The sequence below is a fragment of the Colossoma macropomum genome, unplaced genomic scaffold (genome assembly GCF_904425465.1).
Source record: "Colossoma macropomum unplaced genomic scaffold, Colossoma_macropomum, whole genome shotgun sequence".
Classification (NCBI taxonomy): domain Eukaryota; kingdom Metazoa; phylum Chordata; class Actinopteri; order Characiformes; family Serrasalmidae; genus Colossoma; species Colossoma macropomum.
This window is the reverse complement of record NW_023494806.1, coordinates 7,937,139-7,964,977: the sequence shown is the minus strand read 5'-3', so window position 1 is coordinate 7,964,977 and position 27,839 is coordinate 7,937,139. Positions and strand designations below refer to the sequence as shown.

Below are 27,839 nucleotides of genomic sequence, written 5' to 3'. Positions count from 1 at the left end.
CAATTCAGGCTTTCCTATGTGAGTACTGATTGACTACCGGGTAAATACTAGGCATGTGGGCCTGAATAGGGCCAGATCCTGGACAGCTTTGTACGGTTTTGCCTTGTGTCTACATTCGTGGGACAATTCTGGCGTAAATGTTGCGGACCAACAATGTAGTTGGGCCAGATTGGGGCCAAATTGGGGCCACATTCTTTAGTTGTACTCTCTTTACAGTGCGTCGGCCGCACCGTACAGGACCCAGCCGTACATTGGGTCAGAACAAACCAAGGATGTGGCCCACCACTGGGCCAGACAAACTGGGTATTTTTGCTCTTGCAGTTTTGGCATATTCTGAATAAATAATGACAAAATGTTTGAAAAACATTTAATAAAGACACAGCTGCTGAGATTTTTTAATATGGCCCTTTCAGTGGTTGGGTTTGACACCCCTGGCCTGTAGCATGCATGCAGCTCCAATAGTGGGTCGCTGTAGCTTTAAGAGCAGAAAAAGGGGCGTGTGCTCGTTCTCCGTTTCTCTCGGTGCTGTATGGTTCACGGCTCGAATTACACACGACGGGTTTTTCTTCTTCTCCTGCAGCTTTCCTGCTGCTCTCCCAGCCACAATGTGTGCGGATCGCACGGCTCCGTAGCTCAGCCCGTCGTTAAGGCTCGTATTCAGTGGGAGTTTGTGGACCGAGAGCGAGCGGTCGTTGTTTTTCTCCGGCACGTCTTCCTGGGAAGAGGCGATGGACTTGCACATTCTAGACCACAGACTGAGGGTGACCAGTATCAGCAAAAGTGGGCTGCAAAATTACACCCACCCTCTAATAAAATTGATATTTCTAAGGAACAGGACGAGGTAAGTTCGCTTCCATCGCCGTGGGGCTGCTCACCGGTACCTATCTAGCCCATTTCCTCCCCCTTTCCCCACGACTTTCCCCCCCTATTGCTAGAGGCATGATCGCACTAGGTCTTTCTCTCCTGCCTCAGTGTTCAGTCTCACACCACTGGGATGCATGCACGTAGCCACAGACTACAGAGTACACTAACACCATTCTCTGCAGCTGATGGCCCATGAAACACCATGTGAGATCAGCCTTAGGCCCTTCAGCCCACTTTACCCACTTCACTACAGGCTCTGATCAGCTGGACAGTGTCTGGACTGTGAGTAAACTCAACTAGAAAGGGAAGTAACTGCATGAGTTGGTTCAAAATAGTGCGAATTGGCTATTTTTGGCCTAGCCTGACACACATAATGGGAAAAATGACAACTTGTCAACTTACAAAACCAAGGTTTGCTCATAGATAAATGGCATTGCCCTTGGATGGAGACAGAGATGGCACAGTTTTGAACACAGCCTGGAAGTGCTAGACGTGTCTATATGAATAAGGGAGTGAGATCACGCTTGTTAAAGGAATGCTTGGCCAAAAAAAAATCTTTTTTACACCACCCTGAAATGTGGTCAGTCAGCCAAAATATGAGTCCAGAACCGTCTTAAGTCACCTAAAAAGATGTTGGCTGGCATAGACTTCCATTATTTTAATGCACACTGATAAAACAGACAGTCCTCCAGAAACCAAATTCAGCAAATACTTCAAATGCATGCACAAAATATTCCGCTGAAGGGGAAAAACCTTCTTTCTGATGACACAGAAGCTCAGTATTGCATTTCATGACACGTCTGAGTGGACATGTCCCAGCACTAATGCAGAGGAAGTGTTTCACAACACCTGCACAGTGCTGTCCCTGTGTTGCATAGAAGGCGAATGACTCAGTAGGGTTGACACGTATTGGGTGAAGAGGTGAAAATGAAGTGAGCAGCGTTGAGAGAAAAAGCTCCCCAGAACAGAATAAACAGGGTTATGTAAAGGATTGTTATGTAAAAGTTTGTTCGGTTGTGGCTTTGTTGTTTCTCTGGTTTGGTGAAAGCCGTTAGCCCTGAAGTGGTGAAAGGGGTGATATTTTCACTGTAAATTTGTAGTTTGGCTTTTCCAGACTGCAGGCTGTATTTGGCTCTGAGCGTTTGTGGTTCACATGAGTATGTGGTCAGGGGACACTGTTTCTGCTTGTGTGTGAAATTCCTCATCCACCAGCTCCATAAAACCTGGACTGAAGCTCATCATTGTTAACGCTGTCTCTGTTGTTAACATGCTTGATTCTAGAACTCCCACTGTAAAACGCTTAGTTTTAAAGGCCTGGAACTTCCGCTCTGCAACTCTCTTTTCCTAAATGCTTCATTCTAGAACTTCCATTATGGAACTCCAGTTCTAAAGGGCTTATTTATTATTCTCAAACTGCCATTCTACAACTCTCATTTTAAATGCATCATTCTAGAGCTTCCACTGCAGAACCATTTTTTCTAAATGCCTCATTCTAGAACTCTCACTGCAGAACCATATTTTTAAATGCCTCATTCTGGAACCCCCACTGCAAAACCATATTTCTAAATGCTTCATTCTAGAACTCCCACTGCAGAACCATATTTCTAAATGCTTCATTCTAGAACTCCCACTGCAAAATCATATTTCTAAATGCATCATTCTAGAACTCCCACTGCAGAACCATTTTTTCTAAATGCCTCATTCTAGAACTCTCACTGCAGAACCATATTTTTAAATGCCTCATTCTGGAACCCCCACTGCAAAACCATATTTCTAAATGCTTCATTCTAGAACTCCCACTGCAAAATCATATTTCTAAATGCTTCATTCTAGAACTCCCACTGCAGAACCATATTTCTAAATGCTTCATTCTAGAACTCCCACTGCAAAATCATATTTCTAAATGCCTAATTCTAGAACTCTCACTGCAGAACCATATTTTTCTAAATGCCTCATTCTAGAACTCTCACTGCAGAACCATATTTTTAAATGCTTCATTCTAGAACTCCCACTGCAAAATCATATTTCTAAATGCTTCATTCTAGAACTCTCACTGCAGAACCATATTTCTAAATGCTTCATTCTAGAACTCCCACTGCATAACCATATTTCTAAATGCCTAATTCTAGAACTCTCACTGCAGAACCATATTTCTAAATGCTTCATTCTAGAACTCTCACTGCATAACCATATTTCTAAATGCTTCATTCTAGAACTCCCACTGCAGAACCATATTTCTAAATGCTTCATGCTAGAACTCTCACTGCATAACCATATTTCTAAATGCTTGATTCTAGAACTCCCACTGCAGAACCATATTTCTAAATGCCTGGTTCTAGAACAGCCATGGTAGGAACATATTTCTAAATGCTTTGTTCTAGAACTGCCATTCTACAGTCATCGTTTTAAATGCTTCATTCTAGAACTCCCAGTGTAAAACACTCCATTCTACAGCTCTCCTCCTAAATGCTTCATTCTGGAGCATCCACTGCAGAACCCTAGTTTTAACGGCCTTAGTCCTAGACTATCTACAACTTTCATTTTAAGTGTCATTCTAGAACACCCACTGCAGAACCATATTTCTAAATGTCCTGTTCTAGAACTGCCGTTCTACAGCCATCATCTTAAATGCTTCATTCAAGAACTCCTACTGCAGAACCCTAGTTTTAAATGCCTCATTCTAGAACTGCCATTCTACAGCCATCATCATAATTTCTTCATTGTAGAACTCCCATTGTAGAAGTCTAGTTCTAAAGGCCTCATTCTCAAACTATCTCCAGCTCTTATTTGAAATGTGTCATTCTATAACTCCCACTGCAGAACCATATTTCTAAGTGCCTTGTTCTAGAACTGCCTTTCTACAGCCATCGCTTTATTGTAGAACTCCCAGTATACAACACTAGTCCTAAAGGCCTCATTCTACAGCTTTCCTACTAAATACTTCATTCTAGAGCTCCCACTGCAGAACCCTAGTTCTAAATGTGCCATTCTAGAACTGGTATTCTGTAGCCATTATCTAATTCTAGAACTCCTGTTGTAGAAATCTAGTTCTAAAGGCCTTATTCTTGAACTACCATTCTACAACTCTTATTCTGAAATACGTCATTCTAGAGCTCCCACAGCAGAACCATTTTTCTAAATGCTTCATTCTAGTACTCCCACTGTTTAGCCCCATTTATAAATGCCTCATCCTAAAACTCTAGTTCTAAAACTCCAATTGCAAAACTCTAGTCCTAAAGGTCTCATTCTCAAACTACCATTCTGCAACTCTCATTTTAAATGCATCATTCTAGAGCTCTTACAGGAGAGCCATATTTCTAAATGCCTCATTCTAGAGCTCCCACTGTACAACCCTATTTCTAAATGCCTCATTCTAAAACTCTAGTCCTAAAACTCGTCCTAAAACTCCGAATGTTAAACTCTAGTCCTAAAGGCCTCATTCTACCATATCTTCCATTAGCTCTATCCATAGCTCTCCTATTAAATGCTTCATCCTAGAGCTCCCATTGCAGAACCCCAGTTTTAACCCCATTCCCAAATCCTCATTTTACAACTACCATTCTACCACCCCCATTCTCAACATCACTCATGGATGAATCTGATCTGCTTTTGCAGCAATTGCTAAACATACTTTGGAGCAGGCACTGCTTTTTTTGCATATTAGACTGAAGGAACACCAACCCAGAGCTCCACCCTAGCAGTGCAGTTTCAGGAAAAGCTGTTGTTGAAATAGGCCGCTGTGGGGACTAGAAGCTAGACTAGAGTCTGGCTTGATTTGGTGAAATGTCCCCCTTAGCCCAAATACAGTCAGTCAGCCAAGACATGTTTGAAGCCTGAAGTTTGCTTCTCTAATCTTTGCCCTAGAGCTATGAGGCCAATATAACAAGTAATGAAAGCCTATGACAACCAAATAGCATTGTACAAACTGCATGCCTAAATCATCTCAAATGCTCCTCACGCTGTGTTGAGTTGTTAAGTAATCTCAAATAGACTTGATTCATGTGACACTGAAAGATAAACTACTATCTATAAAAACATGCCAAAGTACGTTGCATATCTAAATACAATAGCAGGCATTAGATGAATTCTGTCTAAGAGGGATCTCTGTTTTAGAACTTTGGTGGGGTATAAGCTTTATTATTATTTATCATTATTATTATTATTATTATTTAGCTACTTTAGCCTTCTAGCTCCGGTGCAAACTTAAAGAAGCAAACTTCAGACACCAAACATAATTACATATATATTTTTTATATATATAGCCAATACACTAACCAGCCACTTCATTAATTACCCCTCCTTGTATGTACACCCCTTGTTCAACTCCATGTAGCACTGTAGTTCTACAATTACAGACTGTAGTCCATCTGTTTTTCTGTTCAAGTTTGTTAGCCCCCCTTTACCCTGTTCATGTTCCCACCAGGACCACCGCAGAGTAGGTATTATTTGGGTGGTGGATCTTTCACAGCACTGCAGTAACACTGACGTGGTGGTGTGTTAGTGTGTGTTGCGCTGGTACAAGTGGATCAGACACAGCAGTGCTGCTGGAGTTTTGAAACACTGTGTCCACTCACTCTTCACTCTATTAGACACTCCTACCTTGTTGGTCTGCTTTGCTCAGGGGTGCACAACTCCAGTGTCCAGCACAGTTTTTTGATCTCATAGATCATACATACCTGATTCAACTCCTGTTAATTGCCAGGTTTAGTGAGTGTGTTTGAAGAGGGCAACAACTACTGTATTATGTTGCAGTGCATGCTGGGAACTGTAGTGCAGTTCCTGGTGAAATGGAAAATAATTTTGTGGGCCGAATAGGATTATGCCACGGGCCTGACTTAGCCCATGGGCCTTGTGTTTGACGCATGAGCTCTAGACCTTTTCAGTGGTCACAGATGCTGTCCATAGGACGATGTTGGCTGGATAATTTTGGTTGGTGGACTGTTCTCAGTCCAGCAGTGACACTGAGGTGTTTAAATACTCAAGCAGCACTGCTGTGTCTGATCCACTCAGACCAGCACAACACACACTTAACACACCACCACCACCACATCAGATTCACTGTAGTCCTGAGAATGATCCACCACCCAAATAATACCTGCTCTGTGGTGGTCCTTTGAGTGTCCTAACCACGGAAGAACAGGGTAAAAGGGGGCTAACAAAGTATGCAGAGAAACAGATGGACTACAGTCTGTAATTGAAGAACTACAAAGTGCACCTGTACGGTCAGTGGAGTTGATTAATGGACAGAGTGTAGATACAAAGAGGGGCACTTAATGAAGTGGCCAGTTGGTATGCCTTTCTCTCTCTCTGTCTCTCTCTCTCTCTCTCTGTTCCTTCCTTTTCTCTTTCTGTCTCGTCCTCTTTTTCTCTGTTTGAAGGATGTTTTTTGCGGTGGTGAGAAGGTCGTGGAGCCCTTGCAGGAAGTGCAGCCCGGGGGGTTCCGGAGGTGAACAGGAAGTGCAAGGGTAGCTAACACAATGCTGCTGCCCCAAGTTAACGCTGCAGGCGGGGTTGAGCTTTCCCCCTCCGCTCTGCTGCTGCCGGCTCGACCGGCCTGCGCTGGAGGCTCTGAATTAGGTTCTGCTGAGCTGAGCTCAAAACAGGAATCAGCTGGACGGGGTGGCAGCAGCAGAGCTGTTGATGGGAGACCTGAGGATGGACGGCTTTCAGAGAAAAGTTTTAGCCATAATAAAGTCCAGCCTGAATGCCAAGAAAAAAAGAAATGCTGAAAAATATCGGCTGATGCTGAACACTCGTGTGATACCAGCTCTCAGTTAAGGCACTTATGTTTTGTTCGGCCTGCTGGACAGTTGTAAGCAAATGTTTAAACATCACGATCGAAATGCATGTCTTCTTGATTTCCTAAGTGAAAATGAGTTAATCTCATTTAAAAAATGTCATCTTTCTGCTAATTTTAGGGCACAATTTATTTACTGAGTTTAACATAATGCATATGTGCAACCATATAGACGGGAAGGGTCAGGAGACTGGAGCTTCAGTGTTGACTTGAGTTTATTTACACATACAGAGAATCATGTTTGGGTGCAGCTTGATAGATCAACAGTCAGTCAACAGTCTAACAAGAAATATTTTGGGAGGACCTTATTCACATTGCAAACTGTGGGGGGAGGAAGGAGGAAGAAGATGAAAGTGAAAGATTAAGGCGGAGGAAGAGGAGGAGGTAAGGGGGGATGAAGATGAGAATATGAAAGGAGATGTAGGCGGGGTCACTTTTTTGCAACAAAAGGCCATTTGCTAAAACTGCAATAAAAATGATTGAGTATAAGGTATAAGAAAATAATAGTGTCTCTCACCTTTATTGTCATATTTTTCATTTTCTTAAAGTGCCACAGGTTTTCAATACGAGACAGACAGGCCAGTGTAGCACCTGCACTCTCTGATATGTGATAATATGTGCAGAATGTTTCTTGGCCCTGTCATGTTGAATTAAGCATGGACGTCCCTAAAAAAGGTGACGCGTACAAGGCAGCATATGTTGCTCCAAAATGTGTGAATATCTTTGTGTTAATAGACTTTTCCCAGAGTTACCCACTAACACACCCCTACACCATGACAGACGCTGACTTTTGAACTGTTATTTCTCTAAACACTCTGAAAGCTTGAATCGTCAGACCTCGGTATGTTTCCACTGTGTCCATTTCAAATGAGCTCAGGCCCAGAGAAGTCAGCGGCGTTTCTGAATGTTGTTGATGTATGGATTCTGCTGTACATGATACAGTCTTAACTCGCATTGTGCATTCCTGAGGCTTATGTGGTGATATCCATCACATAAGCATGCCGGTTTTCAGTGCAGTGCACATCTGAGGGATAAAAGTTCAGTCATTCAGTTTTAGTTTGCCTTTTACACACAGATATTTATCAAGACTCCCTGACTCTTTTGATGATATGCACTGATGGTGAAATACCTCAAACCTTGTTATTGCTCATTGAGGAACGTTGTTCTAAAACTATTGCATTATTAATTATTATTATTATTATTATTAAAAATGATTGTAACTATTGCTTCAATTTCAATTATCTCGTCTTTGTACTGTTTTTGTTTAAAGACAGTTCAGAATGGACCTGCAGTCCCAACTTTTGTGGAATTTGTTTTGTAGAAGATCAACAAAACATGTAATTTCATCAGGGGTATTCCACCTTTTGCATATGACTGTACTTCTTTTGCATACAACTTTCCTGCACGAGTGCCTCAGCAGAGAGCTGGTATGTTATCTGCGTATGCTACTAACTGTTGTTAGTACTTCTAGAATGCTGGACAGCAGCATATAGTAGTATGTATTATTAAAAAAATACAGATTTAGTCCAGTTGTGAACAGCAACAACCAGTGCATAGTAACTAGCTTTTTTTAATGTGGCGCTGCTGCTTTGCTAGTGCATTTTGTCCATTTCAAGTAGAAACTCTGTGTTTTGCACACTTATGTGATGCACATTGTCTGTGTTGTTGTTTACATGCACGGCATTAATGTTGTAAACTAGATGAAAGAATTGTCAGAAAGCTTCAATGTGCAGAAGAAAGCCTTTAGAAAACATTTAGAGACACTGCAGCCTGTTTACTGATGGTCCAGCCTGAATTTCCCATGATTCTCTGGTTCTATAACATTGAGACAATGGGCTACTCTGAATGAAGTAGTCGACGCTGTCCTGGGTTCCACCGCCTGCTGCCGAAGAATTTGGGTCAAAGCCTGCGATGATGTAACAGCTACAGACAGGCTGGGTTTCGAATGGCTCCCCACTTCCTACATATCGTGTACTACACAGTTCATGAAGTGATGGCTTCAAACTTGAGTACTGCACTGCATGTCCATAAGGGGGTCATTTAGATTTGGCCAAATTTTCTGTTTTCCCGTATTGTGACCGAATGGCCAGTCCTGCATGCATTTCAGTCGGAAGCTGCTGCTTGTCATTTGCATATGTGTCCACTTCTAGATACAGTAACCCTGTTATTCACACTTCCAAACCTTATAAAGTCACTGATACCCATACAGACAGACATATAGATAGATAGATAGATAGATAGATAGATCTTTATTGTCAGTGTTAAAAACAACAAAAAAACATTTAGCAGGTCTAGGATTGACAGCAAAGACAAAAAAAGATAAATAAGGCCAAAGATACAACATTTCTATCATTAAAATCATTATCAACGACAGTAATTTATCCAGGTTAGATTTTCTTTACTGTCATATTCAGCTGATAATTATTTCATACAGAATTAAACATTAAAGAGAAAGAAGGTGTGTTTGGAATGCTGTGTGTGTTGTGTGTGGGGGGGGTTTCTCTGCATCTCTCTCCCTGTGTTTGGCCCCTGGCCCACTTGCCCCATCCTGGGAAAGTCTTAGCAGCAATCTGTCATTGTTTTTATTCAGTCACACAGTGTCTAATCTCTCTCTCTCTCTCTCTCTCTCTCTCTCTCTCTCTCTCTCTTTCTCTCTTTCTCTCTTTCTCTCTCTCTCTCTCTCTCTCTCTCTCTCTCTCTCTCTCTCTCTCTCTCTCATATATCACCTGTTCTGTTTCTCATCCTCTCTATCTCTTCGTTCTCTCACCCATTCTCTCAATCACTCTCACTCTATATCTCTGCCATCACTCGTTCATTCTGTCACCCACTCACGCTCTCTCGCCTTGTCATTCTCTTTTTCTCTCTTTGCTTTCTCTTGTTCCCTCTATCTCTTCCATCATGTCTGTCTGTCTCTCACTTTCTATCTCTCCCATCACTCTTTCATTCTCACCCACTCACATTTTCTCTACCCGTTTCTCTTCCTCCCTATCTCTCTACCACTCTTTCATTCTCTCATGCTCTCACTTGTTCTCTCCATCACTCTCACTCTCATCCTCTCTGTCTCTACCATCACTCTTATATTCTTTCACCCGCTCACTCTCTCGCTCTCTGTCCTTCTCTTTTCTCTCTCTCTCGCTTTCTCACTTTTTTTTTGCTTTCTCTTATCCCCTCTATCTCTTCCATCCTGCATTCTCTCACATGCTCGCTCGCTATCTCTCTCTCTTTCTCTCTCTCTCTCTCTCTCTCTCTCTCTCTCTCTCTCTCTCTCTCTCTCTCTCTCTCTCACACAGATGTAAATTCTTCAGTCTGACAGAGACTCCAGAAAATTACACAGTTGTTCTTGATGAAGAAGGATTTAAAGGTAACACACCCACCCACCCACCCACCCACCCACACACCCACACACACTTCCTGTAGCCCCTATTCAGGAAGTAACAGTAGTGTAGAGGCAAAATAACCCATCTTATAGGTTTTAGGGGATGTGTGAGCCCCAGAAGTTCAAGAGTTACTCCTGTCACTGTCAGGTATTTTAGCTGAAAATGAATTGCCATGTAAGTAATTGCAATAAATTTGCAAATAATTCCGCTGTCTGTCAAAGGTGTAATCAACAAACATTAAATAAACAAATAAAAAAATAAACATTACTCACTGCTGTTTCTAGTCTCACATTGCTCTCCCAGCCTTTTTGGAACTTGTTGCAGGAATTCATTTCAGAATCACTTTTTTTTTACTATCTCAACTTTTTAGGAATTTGGTTTATATTTTATGTTTTTTTTTTCAAAATATGTTAAACTCAGGAAATAAATGTGCAAATGTGCAGTATTATATTATATTATTACATGTTTTGTTGATTTTCTATGTAAAAATAAGCCAACACATCCTCTACAGGGGAGCACACTTAAATATGGCATTTTACTGCACAGTTTCTGTTTATTTGCTGAATTCAACATATTGAAAAACATAAAATGTACCATAACTTTTGCACAGGCGAATTAAATACGCTTTTTTTTATTTCACTGTGTTTAATTGAATGTTGCTCTTTAATATTTATATATTCAATAAGTCTGTTGGTCTTCCTGCAGTGAAAGACCCAAGTGAAGTGCTGCACATCTGTGCATGTCCATTCAGGCCCAGGCACCACACAACAGGAGACATCACAAAAATAGCATCTAAACTGCCATTTTATTTTTGACTGTGTGGGTCTCTGTTTATGATCTTGAGCTACTGTAACCTGGCATCCAACCAGAGTACGATTGTAGGCTGATGGGGCAGGAATAGTCCATATTGTATGAGGGAAGGTGCTTTTAGGATGTTCTGATGGATCTTAAAGCTGCATTCTGTATGATTCTAAGGCATGTAAATCACTAGAGGCCACACAGTATGATAGATTACATTACCTAAGCTACAGTACATTTCTGCTGTGGATTTTATTAAGGATTAAGGCACAGATGATGTCACAGACATTGTAGTCTGTTTGAAGAAACATGAAAAATCATATTATAGCTAATTCATCATTTGGAACACTGACATCACTGTCAAACATAACTGAATATGGGGCACATTATGTTGCACAACCCATAACATGCAGCCTCTCCTTTTGAATGCACCCATTACAAGGAAATCTGATGACATCTTAACTATAACAGTGGCATTTCTGCCTGGACTTCAATGTGCAGGCAATGGTGTTATCCACTATGCTATACAACCACTACTAGCTATTGTCTGTAATAGGAGCTCCAACTTGTAGACCAATAAAACGTTAGTTCATAAGGGTTTATTATCCTGATAGTATATCAGTGGGCTTAGTTCTGCGTTAACAACACACATAATTAAATAATAAAAGATTAAGACATGGGTCTCCATGTATAAATCTAGTTTTTCACCTATTTAATTTCATTTCATTTCACCATTAAATAGATTTTTTTTTTTCTTTCTCAACTCTAGAGATCCCCATATATTAATAGCGAATATATTACGGTGTCTGTGACTCATTTTAAAATGCTGTGGCATCTGTCAGCCTGTGGGTTCATACCAGTCATCTCACAGGAAAAGATCAGCAGAATTTTCCTGTGTGAAATAACGGATTATATCATCTGTAGTCCAGATTAGAGGCTGTCCACTTGCTGCAGATCTGCGGCTGGTATGTCCACACCCAATCTGCAATAAAGGAAATGGCAAAACTGGTCTCAAGTCAGTCTTAAAGGGTTGACATGTTGAACTTCCTGTGGTTTATTAGAAGTAGTCATTTCATGGGTTTACCATGAGCTCGCTCACGGAAATTAGATTTCAGCATAGGGAGGAAACGGAAAAATTGCTTGGAGATTTGTGGCTGTGATGAGATCTGCTTTGATTGCTTATTTGGGTTGGTTGATTCTGGCATCAGCAGTTCGCATCTTGTTTTTTAAGTAATTTGTCAAGAGTCAGCTTGTTGTAAGAGGTTGTGTGCTGGAAGCGTTCCAGCAGTCGTGCTTTCCTTTGCACAAGAGTTGCTCTTATCTTCCCTCATTATGGGCCTCATCTTTTTCTACTTGTGATTATGTGCATTTTAAATTTTATCGCAAATTAGTATCTACACTACCCATAAGGCCATTAACCTGCCCTTTGTCTCACCCATTCTTCACCTCTTTTTGTCTCCCTGGGCTCCTCTAGAGCTGCAACCATCTGAGCACCTGCAGGTAGAATGCTCTACCTGGCTGCCCCTCAACGTCATCTCCAATGGAAACACATCCAGCAGCTCCCAGGCCGTGGGCGTGACCAAAATCGCCAAGTCCGTCATTGCCCCGTTGGCCGAGCAGCATGTGTCGGTCTTCATGCTCTCCACCTATCAAACGGACTTTATCCTGGTGAGGGGTTTGTTCCTGCTTTGCATCAACACCATTTTAAGGCCCAGTCCTATTTCTTACATTTACCCCTACCCCTTGTTTTTGAGTGTCACCTTGCCCCTTGGAACAGAGTTACAAGGGTTAGTGGTTGAAATCCTCCCCTATGAAATGGGACCCTCAAATAAAAAAGAACATTACTTCATTAACAGGCTGCTAGCGGTGCTCTGTAGGCGACCCTGCCAGTCTGCAGGGACAGCAGAGAAACAGTGAAGTTCAGCTCCTCACTGCTGGGCTTTAGTTACGTTTAGGGAGTCGTATGCTTTCAAACAGGGGAGATGCGAAAATTATTTAGCATCACCCACCTCTAATTCTTCGGTGATATGAAGCTGAAGTCAGCTTTTTGCCAGCTTCTTGTTTGAATTTTTCCGTTCCACCTTAAATGGTACAGCAGTTACATTCTGGTGCCTCAGGCTTTTTATGCCTGTTATGAAGAAAAGCACCTTAATACATTAAAGCAACATTAAACTGAGATAATACAGTGGTTATTGTCATTTTTAACACATTTGTGGGTTTCTTCGGTCGCTTGTACAGCCATCTTCTCACAACACTCCGTTTGGAGTTGACCTCTAAAAACCTCCGTTTGGAGGGTCATGTAGCCCTAACACTTCACCCATCCCCTCTATCTCAACAAAAATCAGGACACCCTACCCATAGATGTGAACGCGTAAAACGGAGGGCTAAGGGCTAAGTGGTAAGGGCAAGGGGTGAAATGGGATTGGGCCTAAGTTTAGTTCATTCACTAGCCATCAAAAGTTTTGGGACGCCTAGTCTTCTTATCAAATTTCAGTTCTCTTGCTGTTACTTTTCAACTGAGTAAGAAAAAACTGAAATGAACAAATAGTTGCTGATTCTTAGGGTATATTTAGCTTCAGTGCTCAGCTTCATGTTCATAAAAGCACAGATTTAGACTCTTTTCGCCCAAAAGTTGTTTAAGCACCTGAAACATTTGCGAGTTGGTAACCTCTGATGTCACAGCCTGGGGAGAAAATGTGTGATCTCATGCTTACAAGTTGTCTTATAAAGTAGATTCCTCAAAGGCAGATCTAAACAGATTTCTGTTTAATGTGATGAGTCATTGCAGGTTGGCACAAAACCCTTGTGGTTTGCAGTAAAACTAATGACAGCAGCAAACTTCTGATGGGCAGTGTTTGTTCTGAGAAACTTTGATCATGATCATGCCAGACATCACAACAACATCAGTGTCATCAGTAGAACATAAAAGACTAAAATGGATTCTTTGTCTGCTCTTTTGCTCAATCCACTTTGGTCCTGGACCAGAGATTTGAACTCCGATCTAACAGGTGCATATTGAGATCCTCCTCATGCATTTAGCTGCACCGTTTATGCTTAATTACAGTTGGAATTAAACAAAGCAGAAGGAGACACCTGTTGGGGCAGGTTTGGCCAGCCCTGAAATAAATACAAATTTGAACAGTGCTTCTCAAGTTAGCCCTCTTCTTGCTTATTATTTGGCAAAATAGGTTCAGAGAAGTAAATATTGATATAGCAATGATGGTTTGAAGGTTGGTAGAATTGAACCTTGAATTGAATATTAGTGCATGACCGATATATCAGTTGGCCGGTAGTGTTACTGTAACATTACTGGCCAAAATTGACGACTCCATGGTTTTATGTGCATCAGTGAAAATATTGGAAATAGCGCACAGATAGTTACTGACTTTTATTGTTGCACCATCACTGGGATTTGAACTTTCTGACACCAATCCAGGTTGAACTGGTGACTCTCAACATAAACCATCATCATAGTTAAAGTAGCAAAAACATATAAATGTATTACCGTAACCTTTTATGAAGAAAAAGATAAAAAGTGATTAAAATAAGTAAAAAAAATAAACAAAAACAGAAGTAATAAACAGAAACCAAAACCGCAAATAAAATATGGGTAGCTCCACTATAATATTTACATCGTTTAAGAGTTTCTGCTGTTTAAGAAAGGTTAAGAAGTGTGTCAAGTGAGGACTGATACTGGTTTTCTGAATTTTTAGCCTCTTAGAATTGCTACTTGTATCAGCTTCATTATTTTCATATTAAGCCAGACCCTATTCCTATTGAATGTTACTTAGTTGTTTGTTTTGTCATTTTATTATTGGTAAAACGCTCCATTGCCACTGATCAAGCAATTAAAATAAGAATCATTAATGTTCAGACATTTAAAAATAGTTTCTGTGGTTCTCTGTCATGGTTAGTGAAGCAGAAGATGCTGACTAAAGCAGCTAAAAGCTGATCAGTTAATTGGACGCGGCTGATGTGTAACAGGACAGAGTCAGCATGCTGTACTGTTTATGCATGATGTATTAACAAAGTGTGCTTCTGTCATCATACAGCTGTTTCAGAAACTATTGTAGGATGCAGCATTGCTTTTATTGGAATTAATTAATTTAATGTTTTCTTATCAGGTGATTCAGTAAATACTGTTAATATTGTCACTCATTTCTTACACGTATGTTAAGCTCTCTATCTTTCCTCAGGTGCGAGAGAAAGACCTGTCGGTGGTGATCCACACGCTGGCAGAAGAGTTTAATATTTTCCGGGAGGTGGACGGGGAATCTGTGCCTGTACACAGTCAGGATACATGCAACGGCCTCCAGAGGAACGGAAAAGAAGGTGAGACCTCATCCAGTAACGCAGCACTGACCCCATCTAAATTCGCACCATTCACACATATGGCACCAATTGCAAAGCTGAAAAGATGAACTTAGATACTGTATGTCCATCTGAATGCAGTCACAAGCCATATGGTAGTGCTCCCTGGTCTTAGCTTGTGTCTTTGTGTCTGTGTAGCCCCTCATTCCACAGTGCACCCAGTGATGATCCCCAAGAATCAGTTCTGTGTGATGAGTTTGGACCCTGACACTCTGCCGGGCATCGCCACTACGCTCATCGACGTCCTCTTCTACTCCAACAGGTGGGCTGCACTCAAAGACTAACTGGCTTGCAATTTTGTCCAATCATCGTGCAGTTTTTCAGCGTTAAACATGTAAATCATTTTGTGCTACATGACAGAAAACCATAGGTAATGCAGAAATCAAATTTGGCAACGAATATTTCAGATAAAAACAAAACAAAAAAGGCTCCTGAGTGGCGCAACCGTCCAAGCGTTGGCCCTATCATCGGGAGATCGTGAGTTCGATCCCTTGTGATGCTGCAGCCATCCGTGGCCAGGAGTCGTAGGGAGCACAATTGGCCTCTCTGGGTGGGTAGGATGGCCCCCCTTTCCCCCCCTTTAGTCAACGCAGACATCTGTTAGATGACATAACAGATCTGGCGGTTGGCGCTTTCCTCCGAGCGCGTTCGGCTGTCCAATGACGTTGCGTTAGCGACAGTTCGAAAAGATGCCGTGGTGCTTCACAGGTCTCTGAGGAAGCCTGTGCTAGTCTTCTCCCTAACGAGTCGTAACTAGTGGGTGGAAGTGGATATGACTAAATTGGGGAGAAAACTGGGGGATAAATACCAAAAAAAGTAAATAAATAAAAACAAATGTTTTACATGAAAACAGGATAGAAACTGTTGTTAATGACAGAAGAAAGTGGAAAATTGGCTCCAAATCTTCTACTTTAAAAATTGAACGTGAAATTCAATGCGCTTTTATGGATTTTTCACTTGGTTGGTTGTTGTAAAAGAACATATTGTCGCTGTCCAAAATAATTGAACTGAACAGGAGAGGGGAACATTTTTTACTTTTAATGTAAATGAATGTAAAGAGATTTTATTCTATGGAATTTTTGAGAATTTCTTTTAATCCGTTCGTCATGAAATGTGCACAGTGTAAAGGACCGCTCCTGTGTTCAAATGATGTAGAAAAATAAAAATTGGAAACAGCGGAAGTACTTTGGACAGCTACAATATGGCAAGTTCAGACTAGTTCAGTGACAGCACTGCTAGATATTCTGTCACAATAAGTTAGAGGGAACTGCGTTTCACTGTTTACCCTCATATTTCCTGACTATTTGATGCTTATTTTGTTCACAATTAGTTTCATTCCTTCATTTCAGTGTAAAACATTGTCATTTCGTTTTCAAGACTTTTAAAAGAGCGCTATGAAAAGTTTTCAAACTTGAGTCTGTTGTCGGTTCACTCAGAGGTGCACTTCATTTCTCTCTTTTGTCTTTTTTCAGGACTTAACAAAGCTACAACTAACCTCATTAAACCTCCTATAGCCCAAAAGCAGTGTAAACATTGATGCTGCAATCTAGCATTTTAGTCTGCAAGCAATTACAAGAATAGCATCAAAGTTCTGATCTACTACCCCACAGGAAGAGCTATACAGTATTCCAAGAATGGCTCAGACTTGTTCTTTTCTGCCTTTCGTATCCAATCTAGTACATTCCTTAGTAGCAGTACAGAAACAAACAAACAACACTTTGTGATTATATGTGTGTGAGAGTGACCTCTCCTTGAACAGGTCCAGTATCCAGAGTTCCCAGTTAATATCTAGTTTATCTAATCAGTCCTTTGTTATATTAAATCAGGTGTGCTGTTGCTTGAATTCAGCAAATCCATGTAGTGACTGGAGTGCAGTTAGAAACACACACTTGAAACATGTATAGATGTTCACAGAGGACTAAGCCACGTAAATCATATTAAGAGCTGTTAAATGGCAAATGTTCTTCTTAACCTCGGAGGGTGTGTAGTCATTGCAGCTAAATTTTTCTGTTTTCTCTGAAATGAGAAGCTAACTGACGTCAGAGTTACCCACCTTCACGCCTTCCCCTTTTCATGATTACGTTACTTTTCTGCTATCCAGCAGAGAGGCAGACAGGCGGTGCCCACTGAAAATACAAAAACGAGTGGGTGAATTACTGGAGGTCATATATTCTGTCTTAAAATTATCTGTGTTTCTAGAAAAGCTGGAAGTACAGTATGTGTAGTGAATCTCTGAAAGCTCACAAGAATGCATGCTTTTGACATGTTGTCACTGGCACTGACTTCTAGAATATAGAACCAATATACCACTTCTAGAATATAGAACCAATTACAGTATAATATATTATATATTTGATATGGTCAGAAATGAAACAGACCCCAACAGTTTTAGTTAACCAGTGCTTTACTGTCATTTCTCAATTGTTACATTTCTTAAACTCAGATAAACAGCATAAAGTCCAAATATCCACATCAGTCTATGGAACTTCAGTACTGGCTGGTAGTATAGGACAGTGATACAGGCGTATGAAACGTTACCTCTGGTCACATTACATGTTGTGTTGATTTTCTAAGTGAAAATAAGTACACATTAGATTCATTCATTTTTTTTTCTCTCTTTCACATCTGCATTTTCTGCTGATGTGGCCTGGATTACTGCATCTCTAGCCTTAACTGTATGTCTTGCTGTTATTGTAAACCCTGATGTGACTGCTGGGTGTTGTTTTTCATGTGCAGTCCTAAGGAGGATGCCGCTGTGGCTGACGATCTGGAGTGCATTAAGTTCTTCTCTTTCTCCCTGATCGATGGCTACGTCTCCTTGGTGATGGATACGGAAGCTCAGAGACAGTAAGCCTCGACACTCATTTCACACAAGATGTTTCTGATTTGGTGGGTGGGTGGGGTGTGTGTGTGTGTGTGTGTGTGTGTGTGTATGTATATGTGTATATATATATATATATATATATATATATATATATATATATACACACACACACACACACAATTGGGATACCTACACATTACACCTTCAGAAGCTTTCATGCCAACCCATTCTAAATTCTAAATCTATAGGCATTGAGTAACATGGAGTTGGTCCTCCTTTGCAGCTATAACAGTTTCTACTCTTCTGGGAAGCTTCTACAAGATTTTGGAGTGTCTGTGGGAATTTTTGAACATTCATCCAGAAGAGCATTTGTGAGGTCAGAAACTGATGTTGGACGAGAGGGTCTGGCTCACAATCTCTGTTCTAGCTCATCCTAAAGGTGTTGGATGGGGTTGAGGTCAGGGCTCTGTGTAGGAGTCAAGTTCTTCCACACCAAACTCACCCAGCCAGGCCTTTATGGACCTTGCTTTGTACACTGGGGCTCAGTCATGCTGGAACAGAAAAGTGCCTTCCCCATAATGTTCCCACACAGTTGTAAGCATAGAATTGTCCAAAATGTCTTGATCTGCTGAAGCATTAAGATTTCCCTTCACTGGATCTAAGGGGTCTAGACCAACCCCTGAATAACAACCCCATAGCATTATCCCTCCTCCACCAAACTTTACAGTTGGCGCAGTGCGGTCAGGCAGATAACGTTCTCCTGATATTCGCCAAACCCAGACTCGTCCATCAGACTGTCAGATAGACAAACGTGATTCATCACTCCACAGAAGGCGTTTCCACTGCTCCAGAGTCCAGTGGTGGCGTGCTTTATGCCACTTCCCTCCATTTGGCATTGTGCATTTTGATCTTAGGCTTGTATGTAGCTGCTCAGCCAAGGAAACCCTTTTCGTGAAGCTCCTGATGGCAGAGGTGGCATCTATGACAGTGCCATGTTTATAGTCACTGAGCTAATCAGTACGACCCACTGCACTGCCATTGTTTGTCTATTGAGACTGCAAGGCTACGTGCTTAATTTTATCCACCTGTTAGCGATGGGTGTGGCTGAAACAGCTGAACTCAATAATTAGGAGGTGTGTGAGGTGTGTATGTGTGTGTGTGTGTGTGTGTGTGTGTGTGTGTGTGTGTGTATAATGAGTCACCTACTCTGACTGTGTGCTGTTTAACGCCAGTACATGCTGTGGTTTGTGTATGACGTAGGTCGAGGGGTGTGCTCAGAGCACTCGGAACCAAAGTTCAGCTGATCCCACCAGCTGAGCATAAACATGTTTCAAAACAAAGTAAAAAATGATGACTTCTTTTTATCTATTTTCTGATACAGTGTCAAAATGTCTCATTTTCTCAAGATAATGATATATTCCCTTATAGAGAAGTCACATGAATTTCACAGGAATAAAACACATGGTGTAGGCATGCTTTACGTGTGAAATATATATGACATTTCTGGAGGGTTGTGTTGATGTAAAACATACTTTCTCAATGAGTCATAACTAATGTCATAACTGAGTAAAAATCTGTATCTATAAATGTGGCTATACACTAATAATACGTTAATCATGCAGTTACATCTGTGCAACTTTGCATGGAAATTTTTAGTGGATAATTTGTTAAATTGGCCACCACCACAAAGTGTTGGTAGAAATCTCCCACTTAAAATGCTATTAAACTGGGCAGTGTTTAAAAAAACACTAATGTTAAATACGAGTAGTGTTAATACAATAAGTAACATTTTTACATATGTCAGTTTGCTCAGTCAGTCCTTTAATAGATCAAATCATTGTTAAACAAGTACTGCTGATGGAATTGAACAAATCCGTGTAATTGCTGGGGCCGTCGAGGATGGTCAGGAGTCAACCCTGTCACTGCATTCATGTTTGTTTGCATTTACTCTGAGGTTATGTTTGTTTTTACAAGCAAAAACACACTTATTGCTGAGATAAATGAGTTGCTGTAGTGCCCTTTGCAAAGGACTTGTGTGTACTTGTATTGCTATACTTGGGGGGACAAAACTTTGGTTATGTGGAAGGAAAAAAAACATCCTTTTTTGCTTGTCATCAAAAATTTGAAAGCACTTACAGTTGTGTGCAAAAGTTTGAACACCCCCTGTCAAATTACATGCTTTGTTGAAAATAAGTTAACGTTCTCTACAAAGAACACATTTAATGATGTTTTCCCCTCACATTTTAGTGCACAGTTTCTACTTATTTGCTGAGGTTAACATACTGGAAGAAATCTAAATTGTGGACATGCCATGTGATGGGGTGCGAAAACTTTTGCACACAGTTGTGTTTCATAGGCACTGGATTTTTACATGAGGAAAAAAAACCTAGAAGAACAAAAACCTTTCACCATTAGTAACTGTGTGTCTCCGCTTTGCAGACAAATAACTGTAGAAATGTGTCTGCCTTGTCTTGCTGCGTATCTAAGAAGGTTTGTTTTTCAGAGTCAGAGTTGAGAAACTGGTTCTGATTAATGTGTATGTGTGACTTTGCAGATTTCCTGCAGATTTGCTCTTCACTAGCTCTTCTGGTGAGCTCTGGAGGATGGTTAGAATCGGGGGCCACCCGCTGGGCTTCGGTGAGGCTTTATTTCATCGCTGTATTAGGGTAACGGTAACTTTACAGGAGAAGGAAAAACGGTTCTTAACTTTAACGTAAGCTATTTGATTTATTTCTGTTCATTTATTATATTGAGGAATTTTGGATCATTTCTTTTGGTCTATTGGTACTAATGTTCACACAGTGTAAAGGGCAGCTGGACTTTTTAAAAGTTGCAAAAAAAAAAAATGAAAGGCTTTTTTTTTTGAGGGACTCTAGGAACTTACAGTGTTCACAAGAGAGTTCTAGCCAAGCGATAGCTCAAACACAGCCGAGACAGACACTATAAAACCATCAGGCGTAATATACCACCACACACTGCTGAACTTTGTCACACAATCTCCAGAGTGACCCTGTCAGCTGCGGATGTTGTTTCTGCTGGTTATGTGTTTTATGTGTGTCCACCTGCTTGTATGTCTGTGCGAGTTATCGGATAACAGAAGGGACAGATCCAGCGTGCGACAGTGTCTGCGTACTGTAAATGATTAACTTCTTCTTATGTTTCCTTTCTCTTTTTTCTCTCAGATGAATGTGGGATTGTAGCACAGATCTCTCAGCCACTAGCAGACAGTGACATCTCAGCCTATTACATCAGCACATTCAGCTTCGACCATGCCCTGGTGAGAGACTCTCTCTCTCTCTCTCTCATTCATAAGAAGTCACCCTCACTTACTCAGTGTTGCTCTTGTGCTAGGGCTCGACCAAATGAAAGTTCTGTCACCGATATAGATCTTATAGAAAGAGTTCAGATTTCCAGTATCAGGAAATCCAATTTTTTATGGTCAAAAATGTTAAAAAAATATATATTCAACTGCCACATTTCATTAAAACACAAACATACACCTATAAAGCTTCAATTAAAAGAAGGATTGTGAGGCCCAGCTTTCCAGAATTCTCAGCATTATCATATTTTTAATCGGTTTACTTTAAATAAAGGTTTTTATGTTGTACTTTATTATAACATTAACAAAAACTAATACTAAAAATGAAAACTACTATCAACTTACATGCGTCATTGATTTTCTAAGTAAAAATAAGTTAACGCATCCTCTACAGGGAGCAAACTTAAATGTGGCATTTATCTGCACATGTTAGTGCACAGTTTCTATTTACAGTATTAAAAATGTACTTGATAACTGCAAAACGAACAAAAAGTAAATAGAAGAGAAAAAAAACGTAGTTATCATACTTTAAGTGCACTAAGCATAGCATAGAAGTGAATCCCCCTGGCTAACTTGCAGTGAGGGCTGTTCAATTCCAGAAATTTTGCCATTGACATCAATTCTGATCCCAAATGATGGGCATTGATGGAGTTGATTCTAAGAGTCTGGCAAAAATAAAGAGTAATATGTTTAATATACAGGATAATTCAAAAAGATTTATCCGATTTCAAAATGATTAATTTCACTTGTAAATCATTACAGAACAGTGCAGTAAACTGTAAATGGTTGAAGTGAGCATAAAGTTTATTATGTAATTTTACCAGTGCTCAATATGAACCTCCTCCAGCTGTTCGGACAACATCAACACCATAGTCAAATTCAGATCATCCGATGTTTTGGCACTGGCAGTGTTGTTTGATTATAAGCCAGTTTTTCGTTACAAACTTTACATTGTATTTTGTTTTCTAACATGTCTAAAGTAAAATACAGCTTGACTATCAGTGTCTGTGAAGGATGTATTTCTTAAGACAGTCTGTCCAGACAGTGACAGCAAAATATCCCTTAGTCTCTGTGTGCAAACTTGAACATCACTGTATAGAATTGAGTTTGATGCTTTGGAGTCAAATCCCGACTCCCAAATGCCTGGAATTGAGGAATTGATTCTTTCTGGGATTCAGATTCAGCGTTACTTGCAGCCTAGCTGAGCACAGTCTACTGCTAAAGCAGCGGACCTCATTAACAAAGCTACAGTCCAGCTTGAGTCAACAATATCTGAACATCCCAAGCATGTAATCAAAGTGCGGAGATAAGAGTGTCAACAAGACTGTCTGAGTCTGTCTTACTTATCAGTTACCTACAATCACAGCTTTTATATCAATACCAAGAAGTAGAACTGAAACTAGATAAAAACAGAGCTCGCCTCTTAGAAAATAAAAATCTTAAAAATGAATCTAAACCAAAAGACCAAAACAAAATTAAATGGAAATGTCGAAACGTATAATAACACTGAAGTTAACAATTGGCTGTGATTAGCTTAACAGTGTCTGTATCTGTAAAGCCCACAGCTGTGGGAGGACTGCTTCAAAAGCTTCGCAGATTATTACCGCAAGCGCTGAAACACGTCAGTGTTAAGGTCAAGGTTGTCCTTTTTTGATTATGCTATATTAATGCACTTGGATTCTTTAGGGCTGATTCAGTCTGTGAAATTAACACCTATGGTCATTAGCTTTTTAATCTTTCAGAAAATGCCAGGACATTGTCGGGACCAAGGGCTATCCCCTTCAACCCCAGGCCTCCGACATAATATTATGAATAAAAAAGAAATCGTTAAATACTGGCTAAACACTTTCACTAATAACTGTTTTAAGTCCAAGTTCTCAAAACGTCAAAAAGTAAAGAGTCCTCAGACGCTGAGTTTGTGGAAGAGGGAAAAAGGCTTCTTCTTTATTTCAGCATCAAGTGGCAAAGGGTCTCGAGAGACCCAACTGCGCAAATACAGTGTTCCAAATACCATTTATCTGGGGTAATTTGATATCCCCCCACCTTACTTCTCAAATTTTGATATTAGCTCATTCTCTAATAGGTACATCTCTTCGTCCATCAATTTGTCCATCGCATGATGAGCTCACTCCCAAAAACTGGTTTCAACCGGTTTTTACCAGTCTGCTTTACTTTTCAAGGTCAACATGCCCCTCTCTTCACTGGGTCAGTAGGTACACACAGGCCTCTCTGTGAACCCAGGGGCTTTCCAGTGTCTAGAATCTCCTATGCAATCTCCTACTAAGGCCGACCCTTTGTGAGATAATCAATATTATCTGTTTGGCAATACTTCATATTTGGTTATTGATTACAGTATCTAATCTATTTGATTACTGATTAAGGGAATATTTATTCAAAATCTGTCAATATGTACATTTTTACATAAATGAATGCCTCCCTTACTAAAAGGGTGAAGGAACTGCAAAATCAAAGGGCTGTAGCAGAGTAACAAGGCTTATGAAGAAGACATTTCTCACACCAGTGTGGAAGTGAGCATCTCGTTTGGCAGTTATATTGACAGTTATCTTCCTTTGCCTAAAGTCACCAAGCTACATGACCGCTAGTCTCACAGGGCCAGACATGATCTTGTGGCGTGGACACACATCTGGGGATAACCTGTTCAACTTTTGCTACTAGATTGCGATGCCCCTTTCTAAAACCCGCCCCCAGATTCTCTAGTCTGTGTATCCTCAAATGCAAATCTGATAGCTTTTCTTTTCCCAAACGTACAGTAGGGTCCAAAAATCTGAGACCGCCTTGAGAATCTGGGATGATTCCTTCAATTCAAACCAGCACTGGGCTGTGGAGCAGTGGAACTGTGCTGTCTGGAGTGATGGAGCTCCATACAATTCCTTTGGGATGAGCTGTGATCCAGAACTAATCATCCGACATCAGTAGCTGACCTCAGTAATACAATGCAATCAAATCCTCACAGCAATGTTCCAGCATCTAGTGTAAAGTCTTCCCAGAAGAGTAGAGACTGTTATTGCAGCAAAGGAGGACAGACTTCCTATGAGTACCCTTAAAGTCAGAAGAAACGCCGGATGAGCAGGTGATCTGGGCCTAGTTCCCCAAAAGCTGGTGAGAGAGTGTTCACTGTGATGCTCGCTCTACCCTTTAAGAATCATCTTTGTGCTAAGATGCTTTCAGGAAGCCCAGCCCAGGTCATTGTTTGTAAAACGTGTTAATATCTAGTTCCCACCAATGCCTTGTGACTATTAGGCACAGCGTGCTGCGTTGATTTTGGAAATAACGGATGAGGCACAGAACATTTAGCTGCAACCCAGCTAGCATAATGATCATTATGAAACTTTGGAAGCTTCCTTTTTTAAAGTTGTGTAAGGATCCTGAATGAATGGAGATCACCGTATGATCCTTTCTCCCTCTGTCATTTAATCAGCCATATAAATCTCTGTCGGCCATCTGGTGATTGTTTCTAATCTCCTCCTCCGTTCCTGCGTGTCTCAGGAGAGATATTATCTATACAGTAGTGAGCATATTGGATCAGATGAGTAACGGAATCTCCCAGATGATCCCTGTCCTAGCCAATCTATGACCTGTTTAGCTGCATTAGAATATTACATAAAACTGAATCCAAAGATTCATAATAGTAATCATAATAGTAATGATAATGTTATGAATTGCAGTCAGTGAGGAATGGTAGTGCACTTCAAATCACTGGCATGGTTGAAAACCAATAACAATGCAGCCAAGAGTTGTGTGCTTGGCTATTCAGAGAATGCACTAAAGCTTTTTTAAACCTAGCCACTATCTACTGCCTGTGTAGCATATGGTCAGTTACCACAGATAAGAGCAAATTTCCCTGCATTCGGAAAAGAGCAGAAAATCTGTTTGACTCAAAACACCCTCATAATTGAAAGCAGTGGGCAGCTGCCTCAGATTTGTTATCAGAGACCACCCTTTATCTATTTTATTTCCAATCAAACAGGCCATGAAGTCCAAGTTTATTTTTCAGCATCAGGAAAAAAGTAGAAAACATATCGTCGCTGTCGAAACAAAACCTGCAATCTTAAAAAACTTTTCAGGGTTTAAACTTAACTTATGAAAGTTGATGTAAAAATATGTTCTCCCCAAGTTGTTTTAAACCATTTTGTATTACTTGATTTGTTGTGAACTTTTCACACAATGTACAACAAAACTGACCATAAAAATGACAAAGCCAATACAAATGGAGATTCAAGGTCTTGTCCCGGTAGTGTTGATATATTTAACAGAAAACGGACAATTACTTGGAAGCCTGAACAGCTAAATACAGGGTGATTCAAAAAGATTCATCCGATTTCAAAGCGCCATATTTTTAGAACCGTGAGGCGCCTAGGAACCAATCACATTCCAATTGAAAGAGGGGGTCATAGAGTTTCTGACTGTCAGTGGAAGATGGTTCCCTTCAGTCTGCGAGGAGATGCGAACCCTGAGCAGGAAGCGTTTTGCGTTCTCCACTTCAAGAGTGAATCCATCATAAGTGTGCAGAGTGATTTTCGTCGGAAGTGAACCTCCAACAGCTCAGAGCGTTTGGCGTTGGTTCTACAACACTGGATGATCTCCGAAATCGCATTGAAAGCCACGAGTACAGTGACACCCGACATGCTCAATCGAGTATGGGATGAATTTGACTATGGCGTTGATGTTGTCTGTACAGCTGGAGGAGGTTCATATTGAGCACTTGTGAAATTACATAATAAACTTTACGCTCATTTTAACCATTTACAGTTTACTGCATTGTTCTGTAAGGATTTACAAGTGAAATGAATCATTTTGAAATCGGATGAATCTTTTTGAATCATCCTGTATATCAGATTTTTTAGTATTTAGTGTGTTCACTCTTTGCCTTTATTACAGCTTCCTTTCTTTTCAGGAGACTTGCGTTTAGTTTTTCAGAGAAATCTGCAGGGATATTTTTCCACACCTCCAAAGTTCAGTCTTAGAAGTTGGTTGCATTTTTTTGCTTCTTGTAGTCCCAAATACAAATTTACACTCATCAGCCCATAAAACCTACTGCAGATGTTCATTTTTTCAACTTCAGTTCTCGAAACTCCAGTTTACTGAATAAATTGTAACATTTTGACTGGAAATTAAATAAATGAAAGGGTGGTCTCTGACAGTACTGTAGTACTTGTCCATTATATTATATTGTATTATATTATATGTTCTGTGCTAAATGATGGTACGATACAAAGGTAGCAGACAGAAATTTGATTGAAAAATGCTGAGGGTATTTCTTTAAAATGTTTTTTCAGGTCCCAGAAGAGGACATAGGGAGCGTTACAGACATGCTTCAAGATCAGAGAAAAGACGTCAGATGCTGAACTGACCACGAGATGACAGAGTGGACCGTAGCGTGTGTGTGTGTGTGCGACTAACACTACAACCAGAAGTATTAACCACTGTTCATGTTGCCATTTCCACCAAAAGTGCTTCCACGATAATGCGTCTAGACTAGGACTGGCTCACAAGAGACGAGCTCAAGGTCACGTCCTCACAGAAAGCTTTGAAATGCAGTTTCCATCCTGGAACTTTGGCGCTCTTATTGCTCATCAAAGTGGCGCTTTGTTGTCTTGATTAATAGGACTGTAATACGTCTCTTAGAACGAGAGTTGAGGTTTTTCGACTGAGTGGGAGGTGCTAATGGCTTTCAGTCCTTACTTTTTTTTTAACGAGTAAGTGACGTTAGTATGCAAATAACGCTGCATCTTCAGATCTTTTGACGTGGAACCTGAGGTGCCCTGACGTTTAGCTTTAGCGTGTCCAATTTTTTCCAGGTGGGTTTTTTTGGTAGCACAGAAAACACTATCAGTGTTATATCCGTCTTCCAGTATTGTCATAATAAGAGATATTTTTGTATGCCAAACTTGTTTAGGGTTAAACATTTGATTTGAGATGTAGCATTAAACTGACTCCCCTAAGAAAAGGTTTCTTTGGATAGTCATTCATAGAAGACCAGTTACTGAGACCCTATTTTGGCCCAGAAATGGGTATTTCTTTTGGTAAACATGTCAAATGTCTTGGTGAATACTTCAGTCTTGCCATGTGTGACAATCTTGTTTCCACATGTTTTACTAGAATCTGTGAATATAGTTCATTGACAGTATAATGGTTTGAGGGAGTATGTGATTATTAAGGTCCTCAGTTACTGCTCAGTTAATTTCTGTTCCTCGATCAGGGTTTTTTTGAGGACGCAGTTTGCTAACAAACCTTTTGAGTCTATATTTGTTTGGACTGGGCAACAGCTCAGCTGTTCCACTATTGACTGATAGATAGGAGAGTTGCCTTTCTGCCTTTGATGGCTCAAATTGTTAATCGGCCTCAATGTGGCCTTCAGTGTGTTGTGTTCAGTTGTAACTGATCAGAATCAGCTGTTTGATTTGGCTTCCGTAGATTTGCCAGGATTTTGTTGTATCAGACAAATAAATCACTGTTGTCATATCAAAA

The 27,839-nt window shown here is 40.5% G+C and overlaps 1 protein-coding gene across 2 annotated transcripts; it reads left to right on the top strand.

Annotated features, from left to right (window-relative positions):
• The first annotated feature begins 513 nt into the window (after positions 1 to 513).
• Positions 514 to 27,839, top strand: castor1 (cytosolic arginine sensor for mTORC1 subunit 1). 2 transcript variants are annotated; one of them, XM_036598448.1, is made up of 9 exons: positions 514 to 841; positions 9,952 to 10,022; positions 12,311 to 12,504; positions 15,033 to 15,168; positions 15,346 to 15,469; positions 17,944 to 18,054; positions 20,586 to 20,668; positions 21,214 to 21,308; positions 26,648 to 27,839. In XM_036598448.1, exons 1-9 carry the CDS (start codon positions 729 to 731, stop codon positions 26,714 to 26,716), a joined length of 996 nt encoding a protein of 331 aa, XP_036454341.1. In that variant the 5' UTR covers positions 514 to 728; the 3' UTR covers positions 26,717 to 27,839. The 2 variants fall into 2 exon arrangements, with proteins under 2 accessions (XP_036454341.1, XP_036454342.1); XM_036598449.1 differs by lacking the exon at positions 514 to 841 and adding an exon at positions 6,229 to 6,329.